This window comes from Phyllobates terribilis, unplaced genomic scaffold (assembly GCF_046119375.1).
Source record: "Phyllobates terribilis strain yellow unplaced genomic scaffold, ASM4611937v1 Scaffold_2__4_contigs__length_985480577, whole genome shotgun sequence".
NCBI lineage: Eukaryota > Metazoa > Chordata > Amphibia > Anura > Dendrobatidae > Phyllobates > Phyllobates terribilis.
The window spans coordinates 198,846,873-198,871,177 of record NW_027362762.1 but is presented as its reverse complement, the minus strand read 5'-3'; the positions used below and the strand labels follow the sequence as shown (position 1 = coordinate 198,871,177).

The 24,305-nt window shown below is 42.1% G+C and overlaps 2 protein-coding genes across 7 annotated transcripts in view; both read right to left on the bottom strand.

Annotated features, from left to right (window-relative positions):
- Positions 1–455: 455 nt before the first annotated feature.
- PRKAG1 (protein kinase AMP-activated non-catalytic subunit gamma 1) lies at positions 456–20,651 on the bottom strand. 4 transcript variants are annotated; one of them, XM_073663783.1, is made up of 13 exons: positions 20,227–20,429; positions 16,935–16,989; positions 16,753–16,853; positions 15,032–15,113; positions 14,896–14,954; positions 11,562–11,607; positions 11,350–11,404; positions 11,129–11,255; positions 10,863–11,028; positions 8,349–8,386; positions 8,117–8,263; positions 3,532–3,625; positions 456–566 (listed from the first exon to the last, which is right to left on the bottom strand). In XM_073663783.1, the coding sequence occupies exons 3-13, from the start codon at positions 16,822–16,824 to the stop codon at positions 520–522; spliced, it is 933 nt and encodes a 310-aa protein (XP_073519884.1). In that variant the 5' UTR covers positions 16,825–16,853; positions 16,935–16,989; positions 20,227–20,429; the 3' UTR covers positions 456–519. The 4 variants fall into 4 exon arrangements, with proteins under 4 accessions (XP_073519884.1, XP_073519885.1, XP_073519882.1 ...); XM_073663784.1 differs by having other exon boundaries at positions 20,267–20,429; XM_073663781.1 differs by lacking the exon at positions 20,227–20,429 and adding an exon at positions 20,554–20,651 and having other exon boundaries at positions 505–566.
- Positions 20,652–20,753: 102 nt separating this feature from the next.
- The window catches only part of KMT2D (lysine methyltransferase 2D), a 176,884-nt gene continuing 173,332 nt past the window's right edge, over positions 20,754–24,305 (bottom strand). For all 3 annotated transcript variants that reach the window (XM_073663778.1, XM_073663779.1, XM_073663780.1), the window contains exon 53: positions 20,754–23,453. In XM_073663778.1, coding sequence (XP_073519879.1) covers positions 23,361–23,453 — 93 coding nt within the window. In that variant the 3' untranslated portion in view covers positions 20,754–23,360. The remainder of the gene's footprint in view (positions 23,454–24,305) is intronic.

Genomic DNA, 24,305 nt, shown 5'->3' with positions numbered 1-24,305 from the left:
AGTGATCAGAGCTAGCACTGATCGCTGCTGACATAGGTGTTATACAGCCGGCTACTACGTTATATAGAGCGGTCCGTATCAATATGATGTATATTTACACTATGTAATCATGAAGAGGTTAAATATTTTATTGCTGTATAATTAAGAAACCCCATGTTCAAAGGGTTGGATATTCTATGGATTTTCCTTAGTGTAAATCTGGAGTTTAACAACAGTCTATTAACAGACTTTCCAAGAACAATCAAGTCAGTAGAGGAACCTTCCAACCTTCCATTTTAAGACTAGAAGATCATACAGATTATAGTAATCTGCTGAACTGCAAGCAAATGTTCATTCTCTGTAGAGATTCTCTTTATATGACCATTTGCATAGAAAAGATTTGTCATTTTTGGAAGCAACAGAGGAAAACATAGTATTGGTTGTAGATTGCTCTTTTACACTAAATTCTGATGGTGGCTCAGTGGATACCATTGTTGATTTGCAGCGCTGGGGTCCTGGATTCAAATCTCACCACGGACATCATCTGCAAGGAGTTTGTATGGTCTCCCGGTATTTGCGTGGGTCTCCTATCAGAGTATAAAAACATACAGACAGGGAATTTAGATTTCGAGTCCCTATGGGGACAGTGATGAGGACTGTAAAGTGATGTGGAATTAATGGCGCTGTATAAGCAATATAAATAAAAATTGATTTGAAAGGCAAGGAACAATAAGTACCAGGCCTGTGGAGTAGGAGTCCATTTTGGTGGAGTCTGTATAAAATGGACCAACTCCAACTCCTAAAATATATAATAAATTGGGTACAGTAGTTCAATGCAGTTTGTGGGGAATATTTTTTTCATAAGAATTTGGGAAAGTTATGAAATGTCCTATAAATGTATGTCCTATTCCTGATCTAAGGGTCTAGGCTTTTAGCTGAGATGAATCTGTGCTACAGTAAATTTATCACTTAAACATGAGCCATGTATGAGGGAGTCGGAGTCGTGGAGTCGGTGTCATGGAAATTGAGGAGTCGGAGGTTTGGCTTACCGACCCCACAGCCCTGATAAGTACAAGTTTCTGGGGCATCAGCAAAAATTGTCTATTTAGTCCACATAGAAAATAAACTAGACTATGAACTTTAATTAAAAGGGGGACAAACACACAACAGCTGACAGCCAAATGCTTGGTTCAGCCGAGCGCGTATTTGATTTGAATAGGTAGTGTGCAAAAGATCAGGCATGCTGAAATTTAACAAGTCTGTTCTTGCTGTGGAAAGAGAAGAGTTGCAGTTTACTAAATACATGCATAATGTTTTATTTGCTCTACACAGTCGGAAACCAGAAAATGATTTGTTTATAGAAGATTTTTTTTTTTTTTTTATAGTCAAATACCTGGAAAACATTTGACAAGTGCACATTCATTTATGCAAACCATGTCTAATTTCCCTAAATATGTAATATTTTGGCAGAGCTCCGCGCACCTTTCCACCTGTTTCTGCTCCACTCTTCCTTGACAGCTTTGTCATTACCGGAGCCAGAAGAGGAAATGCGCCTCTCACCAGAGCGGTCACACCGCCACCGGCCGCTCCTCTACTGCATTCTGCTTAGCTCCTGCAATCCGATGTATGAGTAAGGTCATATAGTCTGACCGAAACGTTGCAATTAGAAAGGGAGTGCCAAGTTTTTTATACTATGGTATAAGGGATTGGACCCTACATGAGCACTTGTATTGGGACTGAAGTTCCCTTTTCTGCAGACTGATCAAAGCAACCCAAGTTCTGACAAGCCATCACCATTCATGCATCAACTACTGCCTATACACACAGCACAGTTCTGAGGTGCTCATGCATCTATATTGCTCTACCTGTGGGAGGATCAGCTTGCTTGTTGCCCACTTCCATGTACTGTAAGATTCTTTCAAAACATTTAAAAGTGGGTGTCCACCTTTGAGGTCAATTATATATTTTTTTTTACTTAAAAGAATATATATTTTGAGCTAAAATAAATTTTTGCTATGGTTTCTCATTAAGAATTTTGCATCATTTGCCTTTTGTAGCCTCTGTCTATTTTGGCTGCAGAATGAGTTTACTGAGAATCTGTCAGTGAGTTCCCCATGACAGTCTAACGGGGAGTTTGTAATGCTTAAGTGTAATTTTTTTTTAAGCTCAATCCACATCAAAGTCTCAATGCGCAGGAAAACAAAGCCTGCAAAAGCCAAATGGAGCAAAATTTTTAATTTTAAAGAAACAGCAATTTTTTTTTTTAGCCCAAAATACATACATTTAACGGAAAAAAAGGCCTCTAAAGATGGACAACCCCTTTAAGTCTTCTTTCATTATGGTAAAACCCTAAAAAGGCTGTTATGTATAGCTTTGCAGTCATATATGTCTCTAATAGAGCGTACACCACACACTGTTTTTTACTGAATGCCTGTGTGTGAAATAGGGCAGTCTAGTATGCTGCGTCCTACAATGCTTTTGGGAAAAGCAGAATACAAAACCTGCAGATCTTGTAACAACGCTTTAAGATGGCTAATATTTTACATGACAGGAACATGGTTAAGAGCAGATGTGGGCATATACTGATCCTGCACCGGACATACAGAGCTATATAAGCCACTATGACTAACATGGGCCACCAATCAAAAATAATAGCCCAAATGATAGATATGAAGAGGATAGGTATGTGGTCATAGGTAGGTAGAGATCTATCCTGTGCACAAATGTTTTAACACCATTAGTTATACATTGTGGTGTGGAGCCTATTTGTCAAGAATACATACCAATTAGCAAATAAGTCAATTTTATTAATTGTACACAATGGGGACATCCTGTCCACTCTGAAATTATGGACATGAAAAATCTCCTAACTGGGCTTCAAAAATAGGGAATATATATTTCTACGCAAACAACAGCAACTACATTTCCCAAGAGACAGTCGACAAAAAAATATGAAAATACAAAAAGAAAGTGGCATGTGACTTCAGTCAGCCAAGTGCAAAGTATATTCAACCTCACGTGGAAAGTTTGGATTAGTCCCCAATGTAAAGTGCAGCAAACTTATCATGGGACTTTATTACATATAAACCACAATGAACAAAGCTGCCAAAATCATTGGGTCATCTCCATTCTGTTCTCCAAAATATGAAAAGGCTATATAAAACAGTAGAAAGAGTAGTGCCATGTATAGAAAACAGAGTTCAGAGTGACTCCTGTTCAGTCGTCAATACTGTGTACTTCACCATGACTGGTCTACCAGGCTCTCACAATTCTTATTATTGGTTCATCTGTAGTAATGCCCTCAAGTATTGCTTAAGATCAATTCTGCAGATACAGGACGCTCCTCAGGTTGCAGCCAGATGCCCGGTCCTTTTATTGCTAATCAAAGTCCAGATCTGAAGAGGAGCATGGACTTTCCTACAGCTCGGACGTGATGGAACAGGTTCAGGTCAATCACAGGCTCTTCACATCTACAGTGGTAATCAAGATACATGGCGTGAAATACCCCCACACGTCATTTGCACCTTATGTAACCCTTCAGTGACATCTCACCTGCAGCTGTCAAAACCAGACACTGTAGAATATCAGAGAGAGAAACGATTCCTTGGGCTACATCATTGTCATCCACCACCACCAGCCTGTGCACCTAATCAGAAAAGAGATAATCAAGTCAAAGCTCCTGAGATTCTTTGGGGTACAGTGTCCCTACTGAAGCAGTCACTGAGTGTAGTAGTGAGTTCACGCTGGTGCGCCACTACCACGGCCAGCTGCGGCCACAGCCACGTGGTGGGAAGTCACGTCATTGCAGATTTGTAAACAGATCGGTAGATCACAATGGAACCATTAAAGGACTAGCCGTGAAGGGATTTTAAAGCTGAGCCTGCAAATCCCTAACAAAACTGATTATTGCTTATTCCATCAAAGAATCTATACCAGCTCAACTATGGGTTCAGTCCATTAAAGCACCAGTCCAGTGTGTTTTTTTTATTGCAGCACTGGAGTGGTGCTACTAATCAAAGTTCCCTGCCCCTAGTCTTATACTTACCAGCCACCGTCTTCAACTGTTCCCGGCGCTGCTCGGGTCCCGATCCACCATCTTGTGACTGCAACTTTGAACTGACTGGGAGTCCGAGGCAACGGTCACAAGCTCTCAATGCAAGTCTATGAGATCCTTGCTCTGCCCCTTAGACTTACCTTGAACAGTGACCTCCGGCTCACCCAGCAAACATTGGAGAGATCCGTCAGGTCACAAACTGCTGGATACCGTCAAGAATGGCACCGGGAACAACTGAAGACGTCGGCTGGTAAGTATGAGACCAAGTGTAGAGGACTTACATATACAACCTCTGGCAAAAATTATGGAAACACAGTGCTCGGAGGATGTTCATTCAGTTGTTTAATATTGTTGAAAAAAAGCAGATCACAGACATGGCACAAAACTAAAGTCATTTCAAATGGCAACTTTAGGGCTTTAAGAAACACTAAAAGAAATCAAGATTAAAAATGTGGTACTCAGTAAGGGTAATTTTTTTCAGACCAAGCATAGGGAAAAATTATGGAATCACTTAATTCTGAGGAAAAAATTATGGAATCACCCTGTAAATTTTCATTTCCAAAACTAACACCAGCATCAAATTAGATCTGCTCGTTAGTCTGCATCTAAAAAGGAGTGATCACACCTTGGAGAGCTGTTACGGTAAATCATCACGCAATGAGCAAAAGATGTCGGTTGTTCACAGTCAGCTGTGTCTAAAATCTGGACCAAATACAAACAACATGGGAAGGTTGTTAAAGGCAAACATACTGGTAGACCAAGGAAGACATCAAAGCTTCAAGACCGGAAACTTAAAGCAATATGTCTCCAAAACAGGAAATGCACAACAAAACAAATGAGGAACGAATGGGAGGAAACTGGAGTCAATGTCTGTGACCGAACTGTAAGAAACCGCCTAAAGGAAATGGGATTTACATACAGAAAAGCTAAACATGAGCCATCATTAACACCTAAATAGAAAAAAAAACAAGGTTACAATGGGCTAAGGAAAAGCAATCATGGACTGTGGATGACTGGATGAAAGTCATATTCAGTGATGAATCGCGAATCTGCATTGGGCAAGGTGATGATGCTGGAACTTTTGTTTGGTGCCGTTCCAATGAGATTTATAAAGATTACTGCATGAAGAGAACATGCAAATTTCCACAGTCATTGATGATATGGGCTGCATGTCAGGTAAAGGCACTGGGGAGATGGCTGTCATTACATCTTCAATAAATGCCCAAGTTTACATTGATATTTTGGACAGTTTTCTTATCCCATCAATTGAAAGGATGTTTGGGGATGATGACATCATTTTTCAAGATGATAATGCATCCTGCCATAGAGCAAAAACTGTGAAAACATTCCTTGAAAGAAGACACATAAGGTCAATGTCATGGCCTGCAAATAGTCCGGATCTCAATCCAATTGAAAATCTTTGGTGGAAGTTGAAGAAAATGGTCCATGACAAGGCTCCAACCTGCAAAGCTGATCTGGCAACAGCAATCAGAGAAAGTTGGAGCCAGATTGATGAAGAGTACTGTTTGTCACTCATTAAGTCCATGCCTCAGAGACTGCGAGCTGTTATTAAAGCCAGAGGTGGTGCAACAAAATACTAGTGATGTATTGGAGTGTTCTTTTGTGTGTTTGTTTTTCATGATTCCATATTTTTTTCCTCTGAATTGAGTGATTCCATCATTTTTTCCCTCTGCTTGTTCTGAAAATAATTACCCTTACTGAGTACCACATTTTTAATCTTGATTTCTTTTAGTGTTTCTTAAAGCCATAAAGTTGCCATTTGAAATGACTTTAGTTTTGTGCCATGTCTGTGATCTGCTTTTTTTCAACAACATTAAACAACTGAATGAACATCCTCCGAGCCCAGTGATTCCATAATTGTTGCCAGGGGTTGTAATACCACTTCAGTACTGCAATAATAAAAAAGGCTGGAGTGGTGCTTTAAAGGCCACGGCCCCACTATCAGTATTTGGTCAGTATTTTTTCTCAGGAGTGGGTGATAAATGCAGAATTGGTGACTTGTTTCTATTATACCTTTTCCCTGATTGTTCCTTACCTGGTTTTGGCTCCCACTCCTGAGAAAAAATACTGACCGAATACTGACCACATACTGATTGTGGGGCCGTGGCACTAATTCTCACTAAAGGGGGGTGAGAAGGAATTAAAAAAAAAATCTCAATTTCAATTCCAGATGTAAAATACTAGTGAGAATAGCTGTCCTGACGAGCATTAGCTTTGTATTCTAGAACGTCCAAATGTAGAACTTATTAGTCCATTGTGAATAAGGTCTATTTTTTTCATGAAAAACAAAATAATTTTCATCAGTATGTCAGTTTTTACCATTAGCATTTTATCTCATAAGCAAAAAAAAAAGAAAAAAAAAATTTATGGAAACTTCCCAAGGTTCTACTCGCAGTCAATGAAACGGACAGCACTAGGATGGCATCAGTTTTTTCTGTTTTTCACATACCTATAGACTTGTATGGGTTAGTTTAATCAGTGACTTGGATCAAATCTTCATTTATTAGATTTTTTTAGGGAGAGTGGGGGGGTTGTAAGGAAGACACTTAACCTCCAAATAAAACAGGGACCTGTGAACAGCCCCATAGACTATCCGGGAATGTATTTTATACGTGAAAAATACAGAAAAAAAAACACTGAAAAAAATCAGAGGTGTGAAAGGTGCCTAATGCACAACTAGATTGCGAAAAAAAAATGCTAACAGATTATTTGCAGGACACAGGCCCACAAGTTTGGTCGAAAATATTAAATATTTTACATTTATCCACTAGATAGGTGAAAATGTAAGATCCAATGGGGCTGAGATGTTAGGACCCTTCACCAATAGCAAGTATGGCTGACCCGTTCGTGTATTATTATTATAGCGCCATTTATTCCATGGCGCTTTACATGTGAAAAAGGGGTATACATAGCAAAAACAAATTTCAGTACTTCATTGCTCAGGCACCGATCCATACAACTCATCTCCTCAATTCCAGTTCTCAAGTGCACTGCATGTGTTAAAGCAATACCTTCAAATATACAGTATACAATATGCAAAACTTCCATCAAAGCCATGCAATACATAACCAGGTGATCATTAGGCATCACAATCCGTGTAGAATAACCTTAGTGATGATCGTTCTCATTTTTTGCACATTCCCTAGGACATCTGCTAACACTGTTTAACTTTTGTAGAATATGTAAAACCAGGAGCGGTCACCAAGTGTCATTATAACATGGTGTACAATAGTGAATAGATCTAAGACTTAGCTGATAATTCGTGATGATCGAGCGTGTTCAATTAACCCCTTCGTCTGTCAGACAGCAATCTCTACATGTGTCACAGCTGTCAAACAGCTGTCACACTTGCAGGTGCGGGGACATTAAAAGAAATTCCGAGCACGCCAAAATACTCGGCGAGTACCCGAGCGTGCTCGCCGAAGTGGTTAATAGAAAACGTTCAATCATCACTACTGATAATCCATCACAGAACGGCTGCATAATACTTTTTCCAGTTTTTCAGCCTCATTTTAGTATCAGAATTATGCAACCATTTGGATGTGGATTTTCACACCAAGTTCAACAGCCTCATTGGGTGTAAGGGTGGGTTTACATTACGCAATTTTGAAGTGTTAAACGTTCACTGATCATATACCGATTGGTGGTTATTTAATAGTCCGGAAGGCCGTGCTTAATGTGCAGTGAACGATCGCTCAGTGCACACAGGCTGACATTGTGCTCGGCAGCACGCGTCCTGTTTACACAGAACAAGGTGCTGTCAAGAACAATGATTTTTTGTGCAAAACAAAAAGATCATTTCAACTGAACAAATGTTTTGCTCATCCATCAGGTGATTGGCAGCCCGCTTAGGCTGCAAGATTATCGGGAAATGAGCGTTCCTATGAGAATTCATTTTTGATAATCTTGCAATGGAAATGCCCATTAAGATAGCCATTTAATAAAGCTTGCAGGTTGTATTGTTAAATCTAAGGACAGATTTTCTTTAAACTATTGACTAGAGGTTTTAACACCTCTGCCGTTTCGAGAAATAACGCCTCTATTATATGGGCTAGACATTACCTCGGCTTCTACAAGGCGGTTGATAATGGTTTCAAAAGTTTCATGCTGGTAACATTTAAGAACACCCTCGAAATAGTGAGAACGATGTCCAAGAGCCTTCGTTACTGTGATGTCCAGATTGTTGTAGGTCTTCTCAGCTGCTAAATTCTAGGTCATAAAGTGATAAAAGTAAAGGGTACTGTATATAAATATGCTAGGAATTAATAGAGGTAGGAACTAAAAGGTTACTTACAATGACATCAAACTTGGAATAAATATCCACTACCCGGCCTGGAGGGAAATAAATCAAGAATTTTCATATTTACAATGAAAAGGAAAGAAAAAAGACAATACATGGGAGACAAATATGAAACGCAGCTGCATTTTTCTCTACATAGTTTTGCATTTATTAACGTAAATGATTTTCAGGAGAATATAAGTAGTCTGCATTTTAGCAAACTGAAAAAATAAATAAATCAAATCACCCTTTGCATTACATATTTCCAGTCTTAACAGTGAAAACACCCCATTACATAGTAGAAGTATTATCCTGCAGATGTGGGGTTAATCTGCAGTTTAATAGCGTTCCAAAGCTGCCCGGCTACAGGGAGGAAATTAACTTGATTCCTCCCGGCAGCCTCCGGCTTTCAGTCATGGAGGCGCGGCTTCAGTCATTGCTCAGTACATAATGAGCAGCAGCTGTAACCGCGCTCCCGGCACTGACTGACAGCCGGCTCAGCAGTGCATAAGTACAGAGCTGGCTATCAGTCAATGCAAAGGCATGAAAAGAGTTAATTTCCTCCCAGTAGTCCGGCTTTCAGTGCAGCTTTGCAACGCTATTATCTTATAATCGACAATTAGGAACAGGAGGGAAGTATTAGCTCTTTTGGAGCAGACTGGACAATGTATTATGGTGGTACATATACCCCGTCCCCTTTATTATGTCCCATCCCTGAGCTTGTAGACATTTGTCATTTTTTCCAACCATATTAACTATGTAACGTGAGGTTTCAGAGTTCCACAGCCGCTTTTAACATGTTTCATGCATAAAAATTACCATTATTTGTAAAGTTGTACAGCGTAAATGCTTTCTTCAGACTTTGGGAACGTAGTCACAATCAGATGTGTTTTCAAAAATGGCAGCAGTAATGGTAATGATGGAAATGTCCATTCATAAGTTCATAAGCATATGTGATCCTTCTGGCAACATCTTATCTTTCAGCCCAAAAGACTGCACATGCTGATATTCAACATGCACAATCCTTCCTTGCCCACTAGAGCATACTGTTTGGCTTACATTTGTCAATATATCATACATAAATCAATGTGTTGGGGCGGCTAATTAAAGGTGTGTGGCAAAATGAAGATTTTTGTTATTGGGGAACACCGGAACAAGGGGATATATTTGGCCACCTGGAGACTGACACCAAGAATACATCTTAGAAAAAAAGCTGACTCCTGCCCACCAGACTACATTTGCCCAAGCGACACCCAGCTATTCAGTTTCTGCAAAAGCAGGAGGAACAAAACCAAGACCCCCCAAAACAAGGGAGGGTGCTGTGTCCCCCATTAAAGGCTATGAGAAAGATTTTACGGTGCCAAAAATTTACATCTCTCTGACGCTTCATTGGGAAGACACAGTAACCATGGGATGTCCTAAAGCTGCACCTCGGGTGGGAAAACGAATACCAGTACTGCAGAAGGAAGAATAGCAATTCTTCAGGTAACTACCTGAGCAACTGCGGCTTATGGTACCTTCTGCCAACACTTGTATCCATAGACGCAAAGGTAAGATCTCAGGAAAGATGTGGACGGAAGACTAAGCTTAACTGAATAGCTGGGTGTCAGGTGTAGGCTGTTGGGAAGAGTCAGCTTTTTTCTAAAATGTATTCTTACTCTAAGCCTCTAGGTGGCAGCATACCCATGATTCCGGTCTCATTCAATGAAGCGTCTAATAAATAGTGATGAGCGAGTATGTTTTGTTAACCCTTTCGCCGAGTATGCTCGGGCGAGCACCGGGTATACTCAGCGAAAGGGTTAACAAAACATACTCGCTCATCACTGCTAATAAAGCTTTAATGAAAGAGTAGCAGCATGTATCATTTAAAAGTTTCCCTTTAATGGCCCGTTTAGACCTGCCGACCAGAATATCATGTTATTAAAATCCTCGCACCCGACAAACAAGGGTTTTGATCATTTGTTGGGCTATTGCTGGCCTAATAAGACGGGTCAATAGTCGGTGGTAAGGAGTAGTGACCCTTGACATTTCTGCCACTAATCTTGCTCAGACATTTAGGTATCTACCAATCCATCGATCCATGTCCATGCGGTGCTAATTAGAAATATATAAACTCCTTTTTTTCTTTTTTTGGTTGCAGGACTGCTGAGTATTTTGTGATTTAAGCTGTAAACTAAGTTCTGAGAAGGCACATACAGTATACGTTACACAGGTTTTCCAGCACTTAAAATACACCATGAAGGCCTGATCAGATGACCTTAGGGGGCCACCACTGTGCTTTTCTGAGCACTGTATTATCGGCACAGATTACACGGGCACGCTGGCTTTTCTATAGGGGCGAGTGTGCCTGGTACTGCAGTTCAGCCCCAAAAGGATAGAAGAGGATCTGCAGTACTGGAATGCCACACTTCTATCTTTGAAACCGAGCCTGCGTATGAATAAGGATTATATCCGTAAAGCAAAAAAAAAAAAAATACATTTTAATATTTTGCTATAAAAAACTTTCCATAAAGGTTATTCCATATTTACCAGAATCGTCCACAATGGGCAAAGCAGAGACCCGACGCTGCACAAAAATCCCCAAAGCAACATATACAGGAGTGTTGGGATGAACCTTGGCAATGTTATCATAAGTGCCAATCTTCAACTCTCTTAATGTTTGATTCACAAAACTTGGCTTCTCCATTTCAGACATCTGTGGATAAAATCAGAAGGTCAGGAATAAGGTAATCAAGAATCAAAAATTGCAAAAAAAAAAAAAAAAAAAAAATCATCAAGAAAGGAAATGGACTCACAAAAAGCTTGAGGAATTTAAGAATGCGTTTGTGTGTTAATATATACAGAGTATTTCCAGAGTCCGGAGAAATGACGGGAAGGCGATGGATACGGTTCTTTATCAGGGAAGACACAGCATCAAACAAGCTAATGGATAAAAAATATATGTATGAGTGTGTTTGAGCAATGCAACAATCATTCTTATTACTGGAACAAAGGCTGGCATTAAATGCCTCCTCACCTGGCACTGGGCGATATGCTGACTAAAGGCTTGAAGGAGTCTTGCAAATAAACCTCTGGAGAAAACAGACAATTGAATAATTATAAAAATGCAGCAATCTGATCCCTTCATTAGAAAATATGACCTTGTGGCTAATCAGAACTGTCCATCTACAATAGAATACAGGTATAGCCTCCTGCCAAATATTAACTATGTACCCAGTAAGCACTCACCTCTCCACGTCTCTATCTTATGCTCCTCCAGCTCATAAATCTGCACCTGACAACACGGAGATAACAAGGTAACTATTAACTACTCATCAATCGCAAGTTGTATAAAAAGTCACTCTGCTAGTCAATGTAACAGTAATTGCTCAACGACAACCACTGTATTACTACAGTAACCCCCCATGATACAGTGCCCCGGGGGACCGTCATATTGGTAGATACATTAACGATGCACTCCCACTAATTTTTTCATTCACTGAATCTGTGTATACAGTTAGGTCCATATATATTTGGACAGAGACAACATTTTTCTAATTTTGGTTCTAGACATTACCACAATGAATTTTAAACAAAACAATTCAGATGCAGTTGAAGTTCAGACTTTCAGCTTTCATTTGAGGGTATCCACATTAAAATTGGATGAAGGGTTTAGGAGTTTCAGCTCCTTAACATGTCCCACCCTGCTTTTAAAGGGACCAAAAGTAATTGGACAGATTAAATAATTGAAAATAAAATGTTCATTTCTAGTACTTGGTTGAAAACTCTTTGCTGGCAATGACTGCCTGAAGTCTTGAACTCATGGACATCACCAGACGCTGTGTTTCCTCCTTTTTGATGCTCTGCCAGGCCTTCACTGCGGTGGTTTTCAGTTGCTGTTTGTTTGTGGGCCTTTCTGTCTGAAGTTTAGTCTTTAACAAGTGAAATGCATGCTCAATTGGGTTGAGATCAGGTGACTGACTTGGCCATTCAAGAATATTCCACTTCTTTGCTTTAATAAACTCCTGGGTTGCTTTGGCTTTATGTTTTGGGTCATTGTCCATCTGTAGTATGAAACGACGACCAATCAGTTTGGCTGCATTTGGCTGGATCTGAGCACACAGTATGGCTCTAAATGCATCAGAATTCATTCGGCTGCTTCTGTCCTGTGTCACATCATCAATAAACACTAGTGACCCAGTGCCACTGGCAGCCATGCATGCCCAAGCCATCACACTGCCTCCGCCGTGTTTTACAGATGATGTGGTATGCTTTGGATCATGAGCTGTACCACGCCTTCGCCATACTTTTCTCTTTCCATCATTCTGGTAGAGGTTGATCTTGGTTTCATCTGTCCAAAGAATGTTCTTCCAGAAATGTGCTGGCTTTTTTTAGATGTTTTTTAGCAAAGTTCAGTCTAGCCTTTTTATTCTTGATGCTTATGAGTGGCTTGCACCGTGCAGTGAACCCTCTGTATTTACTTTCATGCAGTCTTCTCTTTATGGTAGATTTGGATATTGATACGCCTACCTCCTGGAGAGTATTGTTCACTTGGTTGGCTGTTGTGAAGGGGTTTCTCTTCACCATGGAGATTATTCTGCGATCATCTACCACTGTTGTCTTCCGTGGGCACCCAGGTCTTTTTGCATTGATGAGTTCACCAGTGCTTTCTTTCTTTCTCAGGATGTACCAAACTGTAGATTTTGCCACTCCTAATATTGTAGCAATTTCTCGGATGGGTTTTTTCTGTTTTTGCAGCTTAAGGATGGCTTGTTTCACCTGCATGGAGAGCTTCTTTGACCGCATGTTTACTTCACAGCAAAACCTTCCAAATGCAAGCACCACACCTCAAATCAACTCCAGACCTTTTATCTGCTTAATTGAGAATGACATAACAAAGGGATTACCCACACCTCTCCATGAAATAGCCTTGGAGTCAATTGTCCGATTACTTTTGGTCCCTTTAAAAACAGGGTGGCACATGTTAAGGAGCTGAAACTCCTAAACCCTTCATCCAATTTTAATGTGGATACCCTCAAATGAAAGCTGAAAGTCTGAACTTCAACTACATCTGAATTGTTTTGTTTAAAATTCATTGTGGTAATGTCTAGAACCAAAATTAGAAAAATGTTGTCTCTGTCCAAATATATATGGACCTAACTGTATATGCATGTAATGTAGTCTGACTGTATTAATATACTCACCTACTGCAGTTCTCTCCGGTGTCCTGCGTCGTTCTTCTCTTCTCAGTGACATCACCGCAATTGCGATTACCCAGCTCAGTCTATGCAGAGCCGGAAGACGCTGTTACAATGAAAGCCTATGGGGCCTTGTTCTGACGCTCCATAGAGCCACTCCCGATGCTCTGTACGCAGCATGATCCGGCCAGTATGCAGAGAGGTGACGTCACAGCGAAAAGGAGCGGGATAGCACTGTATCCCAGAGAAAGCAGAAGTAGGCGAGTATATTAAAACACTCACTACATTACAAGCACCTACACACATTTACTGAATAGAAGAGTGAGTAGGAGTGATTCTTTAACAAGGTACTCACACTGCGTTGTACAAATATTTTGCAATTTTAGGTGTTTGCATGCAAGTTTTAGGCTGCTCCTTCAAAATGGGAGGGGAGGAGCCGGACAAGGCGTGGTCATCTATATTGGCAGCGTTTCTTACACCAGAAATGTCACTCCAGTCTCTGACAGGAGTAACATTTCTGGGGAGGCGCACATCACTGATAATGAGTTTGATGCATCTTAAGTGGCAGCCACCTCTTAAATTCAGCATATCTTATTCCTGCATGCCCCGACGAAATGTTGGTTTTAGTGAATGGGGCTGTAATTCTTATCTCTGAACACACTTTCACTTTCCTGAAGTTAGTCAGCAAACTGTCTGTGCTCTGCAATGTGACGCATCCATCAGACTCCTAAACTCTTATACAATACTTCTAGACAGCATGATGGTGGCTCAGTGGTTAGCACTGCTGCCTTTTCATCGCTGGGGTCCGGGGTTCAAATCCCACCAAGTACAACATCTGCAGGGAGTCCGTATGTTCTCCCCGGGTTTGTGTGGGTTTCTTCCCACACTCCAAAGACATACTAATTGGGGCTCATAGTCTAGATTCCCTATGGGGACAGTGATTATAATGTCTGTAAAGTGCTGTGGAATTAATGGCGCTATATAAGCAATAAATACAATTCTTTGACATTCACAGCACAGACCCTTGTTGGCTTACTACAGGGGCGTGATTATAAAAAAGAATGAGCCATACCTACCCTCCCGGGGTCGAGTGCATCGGCAGAGCCGCTGAGCTCAGGGATTGGCTGCAGCAGCGGAGACCACGCTGGACCAGTGGGAGGGCAAGGAAAGCTCATTGGTTTTTTTTTACAACTAACTGAGCATATGGTAAAATATTTTCTGAAAGGGAACAACCCCTTCAATGGAGCCAGCTCAAAGAAAACCAAAAGAAAAGAGAAATTAAAAGGATGGCTTGTGATGTACATGAAGACTCCAGTGATTTTTTTGGACTATAATTATTAGACTTACTATTATAATTATTATGCAGTGCTTTCCAGGAAACTTACCATGGAAGATTTGTAGTATCGATGCAGAATATTAATGAAGTCAGTGATGGTAAGCATACCTTCATTGGAAAAACAACAAAACGCAATCAGGAAGGGCATTCAGAAATGAAGAGTGTTATGTAGTTTGGTGACCTACCCACAAAACTCTGCTTCTTGCTATCCCACAAGGGCGCAGCTCTTACACCATTACTGACCAGTGCAAAGAAAGCCTTCTTCACCTGAAAGATTCATTAAAACTGATTGGTTTAGACATTCCTCTTGTCTCTTCAGTTTTAGGCCACGGCTCCACTATCAGTATTCAGTCAGTATTTTTTCTCAGGAGTGGGAGCCAAAACCAGGTGAGGAACAATCAGAGAAAAGGTATAATAGAAACAAGTGCACCAATTCTGCATTTATCATCCACTCCTGGTTTTGGCTCCCACTCCTGAGAAAAAAATACTGACCGAATACTGATAGCGGGGCCGTGGCCTTAGGATAACAAATGATTGGTTACATTAGTTATATACATGGAAGCAGCGGGGACCATTGATTATTATGGGGTCTGTTTTAGAACAGAAAAAAAAAATTTTTTTTGCATGTTCGGTTCTAAAATAAAAAAAATAAATAAAAGAAACTACAAATGTCTAGAGGGTAAAATGAAATTATTAAAGGGAATGTGTCACCACTTTGTAGTTATCAGACCTCTACTATGGGGATACAGGGTATAGAAAAGTAAATCCATACTTACCTGTATGGCCCATAGTAGAGGTCTGATTGCAGAGAAATGTAGTTTTATCTCCTTGGTTTTTCACAGGCTTGGCTTCCCCCGGATGCCAAGCTATCCCCGCCCATCTGCTTATTATTCCACCAAATCCCCACGTTTACCATATTCCCCCCTCACCGCACGTCACAGGTCCCTGTGACGTGCACTTTTTTCCTCCTCACCTCCCGGCAGATGCGCAAAGCGCGGCTAACAGGGAGTGTGCTGGGTTTCCTCCCGGGCCCGTTAGGATGAGCACAGTGCAGCAGTGCTGTATTGCGCAGGCGCCGGGAGTCACAGTAACGTGCGGGGAGGGGGGGGGGTTTATGGTAAACGTGGACATAGGTGGGGATTTGGTGGAATAATAAGCAGATGGGTGGAGATAGCTTGGCGTCCGGGGGACGCCAAGCCTGTGAAAAACCAAGAAGAGAACTACATTTCTCTGCAATCAGACCTCTACTATGGGCCATACAGGTAAGTATGGATTTACTTTTCTATAACCTGCAAGCCCATAGTAGAGGTCTGATATCGCCCAGGGGGTGACAGATTCCATTTAAAGGAGGTCCTGTCACCAGGTCAAAAGTGATAAGTTTTTGCTCCCACTACTCCACTGAATATAGCCTTTTTCTTTTAATTTAGTCCAACAAGAGGTTCCACAGATAGGGGCTATTGTACTTAGTGCAAAGTTTTGGGGCTTTACATGGGGCAGTGACTCTCAGAACTCTTTGAAGGGGTCTTTAAGCAGTTTTCATTATTACCCTGTAAGCAACACCCTCCAGATAAGGACCGTAAAATTTGAATATTTCCAGAACTAGATGTTAGGATTAAAGAAAATAAAAAAGGCTCAGAGAAGTGAGAAGAAAATAACAGTAAAAGCTGGTGACTGATCCGCGAAGGTCCGGCATTTCATATATAGTCTAAAAGTGTTCTAACGACAGAAAATAAAACTGTGATTTGCGCATGAAGGTGCATAATTCGCTCTCCTTAATGATACATCTGAGTGGGGCAAGGCAGCAAGTCCCCTCTTATTAATTCCACCCACTTTCCAAAAGTGGAGGCAAGCCGACATTTTAGTACAAATATGGTCCGCACCAAACGCTGGCACAAAGTCATCTCACCTGCAGGGAGGTATCAAACACAACCAGCTTGGAGCTGATGGGGATAAGGTCGTAGCATTTGTGGTTCTTCATAAACCTAGTGTACACTTCACTGTCGGACTCTGAGGATTAATACACAGAGGTTACCCCTGGAGGTCATTCTTGCTCAAATATTGGCCATGCAACACAGCGAGCGATCTCACCTTCTGAAGGAGAAACACATTTCCCTTCCTCATTGTTTTGTATCACAACAGAACCCTGAAATACAGAATGATGGCATGGATTATAGGACCAGTCATTACTAGTGATCCCGAACTGTACACAGTATAGGACCAGTCATTACCAGTGATCCCGGGCTGTACACAGTATAGGACCAGTCATTACCAGTGATCCCGGGCTGTACACAGTATAGGACCAGTCATTACCAGTGATCCCGGGCTGTACACAGTATAGGACCAGTCATTACCAGTGATCCCGGGCTGTACACAGTATAGGACCAGTCATTACCAGTGATCCCGGGCTGTACACAGTATAGGACCAGTCATTACCAGTGATCCGGGCTGTACACAGTATAGGAGCAGTCATTACCAGTGATCCCGGGCTGTACACAGTATAGGAGCAGTCATTACCAGTAATCCTGAGCTGTACACAGTATAGCACCAGTCATTACCAGTGATCCCGGGCTGTACACAGTATAGGACCAGTCATTACCAGTGATCCTGGGCTGTACACAGTATAGGAGCAGTCATTACTAGTGATCCCGAACTGTACACAGTATAGGAGCAGTCATTACTAGTGATCCCGAACTGTACACAGTATAGGACCAGTCATTACCAGTGATCTGGGCTGTGCACAGTATAGGACCAGTCATTACCAGTGATCCCGGGCTGTACACAGTATAGGACCAGTCATTACCAGTGATCCCGGGCTGTACACAGTATAGGAGCAGTCATTACCAGTGATCCCGGGCTGTACACAGTATAGGAGCAGTCATTACCAGTGATCCGGGCTGTGCACAGTATAGGAGCAGTCATTACCAGTGATCCGGGCTGTGCACAGTATAGGAGCAGTCATTACCAGTGATCCGGGCTGTGCACAGTATAGGAGCAGTCATTACCAGTGATCCCGGGCTGTACACAGTATAGGAGCAGTCATTACCAGTGATCCGGGCTGTACACAGTATAGGAGCAGTCATTACCAGTGATCCGGGCTGTGCACAGTATAGGACCAGTCATTACCAGTGATCTGGGCTGTACACAGTATAGGAGCAGTCATTACCAGTGATCCCGGGCTGTACACAGTATAGGAGCAGTCATTACCAGTGATCTGGGCAGTGCACAGTATAGGACCAGTCATTACCAGTGATCCAGGGCTGTACACAGTATAGGAGCAGTCATTACCAGTGATCCGGGCTGTACACAGTATAGGAGCAGTCATTACCAGTGATCCAGGGCTGTACACAGTATAGGAGCAGTCATTACCAGTGATCTGGGCAGTGCACAGTATAGGAGCAGTCATTACCAGTGATCCGGGCTGTACACAGTATAGGAGCAGTCATTACCAGTGATCCGGGCTGTGCACAGTATAGGAGCAGTCATTACCAGTGATCCGGGCTGTGCACAGTATAGGAGCAGTCATTACCAGTGATCCGGGCTGTGCACAGTATAGGAGCAGTCATTACCAGTGATCTGGGCTGTACACAGTATAGGAGCAGTCATTACCAGTGATCTGGGCTGTACACAGTATAGGAGCAGTCATTACCAGTGATCCCGGGCTGTACACAGTATAGGAGCAGTCATTACTAGTGATCCCGAACTGTACACAGTATAGGACCAGTCATTACCAGTGATCCGGGCTGTACAAAGTATAGGACCAGTCATTACCAGTGATCCGGGCTGTACAAAGTATAGGACCAGTCATTACCAGTGATCCGGGCTGTACAAAGTATAGGACCAGTCATTACCAGTGATCCGGGCTGTACAAAGTATAGGACCAGTCATTACCAGTGATCTGGGCAGTGCACAGTATAGGAGCAGTCATTACCAGTGATCCAGGGCTGTACACAGTATAGGAGCAGTCATTACCAGTGATCCGGGCTGTGAACAGTATAGGAGCAGTCATTACCAGTGATCCGGGCTGTGCACAGTATAGGAGCAGTCATTACCAGTGATCTGGGCAGTGCACAGTATAGGACCAGTCATTACCAGTGATCCGGGCTGTACACAGTATAGGAGCAGTCATTACCAGTGATCCCGGGCTGTACACAGTATAGGAGCAGTCATTACCAGTGATCTGGGCTGTACACAGTATAGGAGCAGTCATTACCAGTGATCCGGGCTGTACAAAGTATAGGACCAGTCATTACCAGTGATCCGGGCTGTACAAAGTATAGGACCAGTCATTACCAGTGATCCGGGCTGTACAAAGTATAGGACCAGTCATTACCAGTGATCCGGGCTGTGCACAGTATAGGAGCAGTCATTACCAGTGATCCGGGCTGTGAACAGTATAGGAGCAGTCATTACCAGTGATCTGGGCAGTGCACAGTATAGGAGCAGTCATTACCAGTGATCCGGGCTGTGAACAGTATAGGAGCAGTCATTACCAGTGATCCGGGCTGTGCACAGTATAGGAGCAGTCATTACCAGTGATCTGGGCAGTGCACAGTATAGGACCAGTCATTACCAGTGATCCAGGGCTGTACACAGTATAGGAGCAGTCATTACCAGTGATCCCGGGCTGTACACAGTATAGGAGCAGTCATTACCAGTGATCCCGGGCTGTACACAGTATAGGAGCAGTCATTACCAGTGATCTGGGCTGTACACAGTATTGGAGCAGTCATTACCAGTGATCCGGGCTGTACAAAGTATAGGACCAGTCATTACCAGTGATTCCGGGCTGTACACAGTATAGGAGCAGTCATTACCAGTGATCTGGGCTGTACACAGTATAGGAGCAGTCATTACCAGTGATCCCGGGCTGTACACAGTATAGGAGCAGTCATTACCAGTGATCCCGGGCTGTACACAGTATAGGAGCAGTCATTACCAGTGATCCCGGGCTGTACACAGTATAGGAGCAGTCATTACCAGTGATCCCGGGCTGTATACAGTATAGGACCAGTCATTACCAGTGATCCCGGGCTGTACACAGTATAGGAGCAGTCATTACCAGTGATCCCGGGCTGTACACAGTATAGGACCAGTCATTACCAGTGATCCGGGCTGTATACAGTATAGGAGCAGTCATTACCAGTGATCCGGGCTGTACACAGTATAGGAGCAGTCATTACCAGTGATCCGGGCTGTACACAGTATAGGAGCAGTCATTACCAGTGATCCGGGCTGTGCACAGTATAGGACCAGTCATTACCAGTGATCCGGGCTGTACACAGTATAGGACCAGTCATTACCAGTGATCCGGGCTGTACACAGTATAGGAGCAGTCATTACCAGTGATCCGGGCTGTATACAGTATTGGAGCAGTCATTACCAGTGATCCGGGCTGTATACAGTATAGGAGCAGTCGTTACCAGTGTATCAGTAACCCCGGGCCAGTCACGTTCAGCCACAAGCCATATGACGCTTGGCCGCTCGCCCGCTTTGTCCGGGGCTAACCACAACCTGTGGCCGCCCACCAGCAGCAGCAGCTCCCTCTAATACCAGCCGCACAGTGACTGAAGGCGGAAGTGCGGCTCCCGGCAGCCACCGTGCAGGCTGCACGCTTTAACGGCCAGGAGAGCGGAGAGCGCAGACTCGTCCTGAGCCCATCCCCAGTCACTGACACCGCGAGTCCGGAGCTCAGCTCAGCCACACTCACCGAATCCATTGCGGCCTCTTCATCAGACACAACACACCGCAGGCAACTTCCGCCCTTAAGCTAAGTAAACTTCCGCCCTCAGTGTACGTCACATCCTTGATTGGGTGCGCCCGGCCGCCATCTTTGTTGGGGCAGTGTTAACCACTACAACACCGATGAGTGCAAGTACAAATGTGAACAAAAAAAATTCCTCCACCTCGAAGTATTTAAAATGCATTTTTATTTGTCCTTTAAAAACAAACCAAAAGAAGCAATTAAGCTTTTCTTACTTGCCTCTTTCACATAAATTATATACATTTCAAAATTATATTCAATACAAAACATGCCACGTACAAGTTTTTATTTTATTTTTTTTTTAAAAAAGGAATAATTTTATGTTTTCTACGAAGGACAAATCTTCTGTACAGAATCCTCACCGCACAAATTACAGCTCCCTATGGAATCTCGTCACAAAAAAAAAGGGGAAATGGTTTAAGAAAGAAAAGAACAAAACAATGGATGAAAAACGTACTTGCAAATAGAGACCAAATAAAAACCAAAAACACGGCAAATTAAAGTGTTTGTACAAGCAGGGGAGGGGAAATAAAATCAAGTATTTCAAGCATGGGTTTGATTATAGTTTATATATATATTTATATATATAAAAAAAATAAAAACTGTATAGGGTTTACCTAAAAGCTACATTACAATATGTCATATCTAGAATAGGCTAATAGCACTGACGGGGATAGTCCGCCAGCTTCCAATGAAAAGGTTGAGGATCTTTCCAAATTTATGGTTTTAAAAAGAAAAATTCAAATTTTCAGGCTTTTCATAGTGTCCAGTGGTTTCTCAATAATACGGTGTCCGACTATGCACAACATTTAATTTTATTTTTTTTTTAAGGTATTTTTCTTGTATCGTTTATTTACATTTTCTCTTTATTTTGTACAATTTTGCAGCTTTTAAACAGTTGTGGAAGCAGCTTTGTGTTAAAAAGCAACAGCACTTAATATTTTATCATATTCACACTAGGTTTGATTTTAAATGCCCTTGGATGCGGATCGCCGTTGATTCCTTTATTTATTTTTTTCTCTGTGCGCTCATAAAAAAAAAAATCACCTTAAACTGCTGGGGATGGGGGTGGGGGGGGGTTAATAAAAAAAAAAAAAAAATGCAGCTCATAGTAGGTTGGTAGGGGTAGAGGTGGGTAGAAGATCACTCTCTGCTCAGGTGCAGGAAGCAATCAGATCTAGAAACAAATCTAGTATGGAAGCCAGAGGATTGTGACCTACTCTGCGGCGGATGAGACACTTGGAGCGTCACCCTATTTTACTCCTCCATAGGATAGGATTATTGATCACAGAGTGTGTAGCATATGCCAAAATCTAGGACACCATGCCAGTCATAGAAAATGACCCTGTACTTCCCTCGCAAGGCTGTAATACATAAATATAATTACATGTACAAATAAATAAAGCCCCTTCACCTATTCCCACCCCGTGTACTGTGCTAAAATAATAATCAGGATATGAATTACATATATTGAAGAGAAGGACAGCAGCGTCAGAATAATGCAAGTGGAAAAAAAAAAAAGAAAATGGAAAAATTACGGCTGGGCAAGACGCAGCAGTGCATTTCTACAACCAGAAGCCCATGGTGACAAAATATACTAACTTCCTTTGCCCGCTCCACCAGGGACTTTACAGAAATACTGTGATTACCGAGTTTCATGAAACGCACAGGGTTTTTTTTGTTTGTTTTTTTAAAAGAATATAAACCAAGGTAAACATACAGTCACACACATACGTCTGCCATTAAAAGCAGTTTACCCCATCACAAATTAGGTGTTTCTACTACACTTCATATTCCATATACTGTATAGAGAAGGGTGAGGTTTCAGGCACAGAATAGGGGAGAATATGGATTGCTTAGGACAGACCACAAGCAGGCAGTTAGCAGAAAACACGATCCTTAGTGCACTCCTACCTGCTAGGAGACATTTTATGGCCGAGAAGCAGGTCAAAAAGCTTCAGTTGAGGGGGTTTAAAATAAAACAAAATTTTTTTAAAAAATTAGTCGTGACCGTCTGGGATGGGTGGTTTAGGTCTCAATTACAGTCCCATCATAAGAGCTGTGTCCATGTTTATGAGGTGCTATCTATCTTAGATTGCCGTGGGAGTGTCACATATACACATTAGTATCCAACAGGCAGATGAGGTAGGTGCTGGCCAGGTGCCTCTGGGATTGGGTAGCTGTGACAGGTAACAGTCAAGGGACTGTCTCTCGCGCTCAACGAAAGCATCTCCTGTGCTCTTTATTCTGCAGTCTTATGTGCTCTCTTTTGCGCTCGGAGGGTCCTGTAGATTTAGGATTGTCAAACTGCTTTATTAACTAATGACTATTTTTTTTTCTCTTTTTATGTATTCTCGTTTACTTTGAGACGATAGCGCAAAATATTCATTTAGGTAAAAACCAAAAGGAAAAAAAATAAAAACCACCTTTCTTCCTAGTTAGATCATATGTTACTTGGAGGAAGAAAGTGGTGTCACACTAAACATATGCCCCGCTAGAACGTGTGTTTGCAGAAGAGCGTCCTCCTGCAGTTTCTTCCATCCACTACAGTGAAAGCCTTCGGACAGGTAACATCACCACACCTTCTATTATCATGATGCAGAGAGCGTGTAAAACTGGCCAGGAAGGCCTCAAAAGATAACAGGATGAAGTGATGGTAGAGACACGCTGATGTTCTGTGCTCGGCTCCTAGGCTTTTCATAGACAGGGCACATTAATGAGGGATGACTGGAGGCAGTTGAAGTTCACCATGTTCAATTCATCCATTTGCGGCAGTTCCATGCCCCGCAGTGACAAGGAATCTTGTGCTGATCATCTTCAAAGTCAAACTGGTAATCATAGGTTAGCTAGGAGGAAAGATAAAGGAGAACAAGTTTTACAATTTAGCTGTGTCTCATATTTACAATCTGAAACTAAAATAAAGTTCTGCTACTTTTTAAAGAGGACTTGTCACTCACTCAGAAAAATTTACTTAAATATCTTGTAAAAATCCCTTCGATTTCTCCATTCTGATACTCCTTTGCAGAGTCACATTTGTTTTTTTTCTGGAGCGCACCATGTCAAATCTCTGCTTTGTTGAGCTATGATTGGCAGCATCTGGGAGAGAGGGGTGAAAGTACACGTCCCCAGAGAAGACTGAAGTAACACCCAGTTGGACTGCAAAGTAGAGATTTCACATATTGTACTCCAGAAGAAATAAATGCGACTCTCTGCAAAGGAGTGATGCAGCGCAAAACAGAAAAAAGCAGCAGAATCAGGGGAGCTCAGGGATTTCTACAAGGCATTTATCTCAATTTTTCTGAGCAAGAAATAGGTCCACTTTTATATACTCTGGATTTTAATGCTTCTCTACTTTCAAGACACAATTGTGCTCAAGATGATTAAAACCCCAATGCAAATTAGGTTCATTATCAAAATTAAAAGCATCACTCCAGTAGTTTTTTTTATTGCAGGGCTGGAGTGGTGCTACTAATTATAGTTCCCTGCTGCTAGTCTTCTACTTATCAGTCGCAGTCTTCAACTGTTCCCAGCACCGCTCTGGTCGATCTCTGGCAGTTTGTGACCTGCCGGATCGCACCAGTGTTTGCTCGGCGAGCCAGAAGTCACAGCTCTATGCAAGTCTATGAGCGCAAGAACGACTGTTAACCTCTAAGTTCCGGTCAGTTAGAAGTTCCGGTCGTAAGATAGCGCCAGGAACA

Bases quoted from the DNA above. Each gene is read 5' to 3' on its own strand.
- PRKAG1 (XM_073663781.1), bottom strand. The intron at 14,955-15,031 runs GTAGGTCACCAA...TTTCCAATGAAG, and splicing joins CAAGAAGCAGAGTTTTGTGG to GTATGCTTACCATCACTGAC. The intron at 567-3,531 runs GTGAGATGTCAC...ATACTCTGATAG, and splicing joins TCTGGTTTTGACAGCTGCAG to GAGACCCACGCAAATACCGG.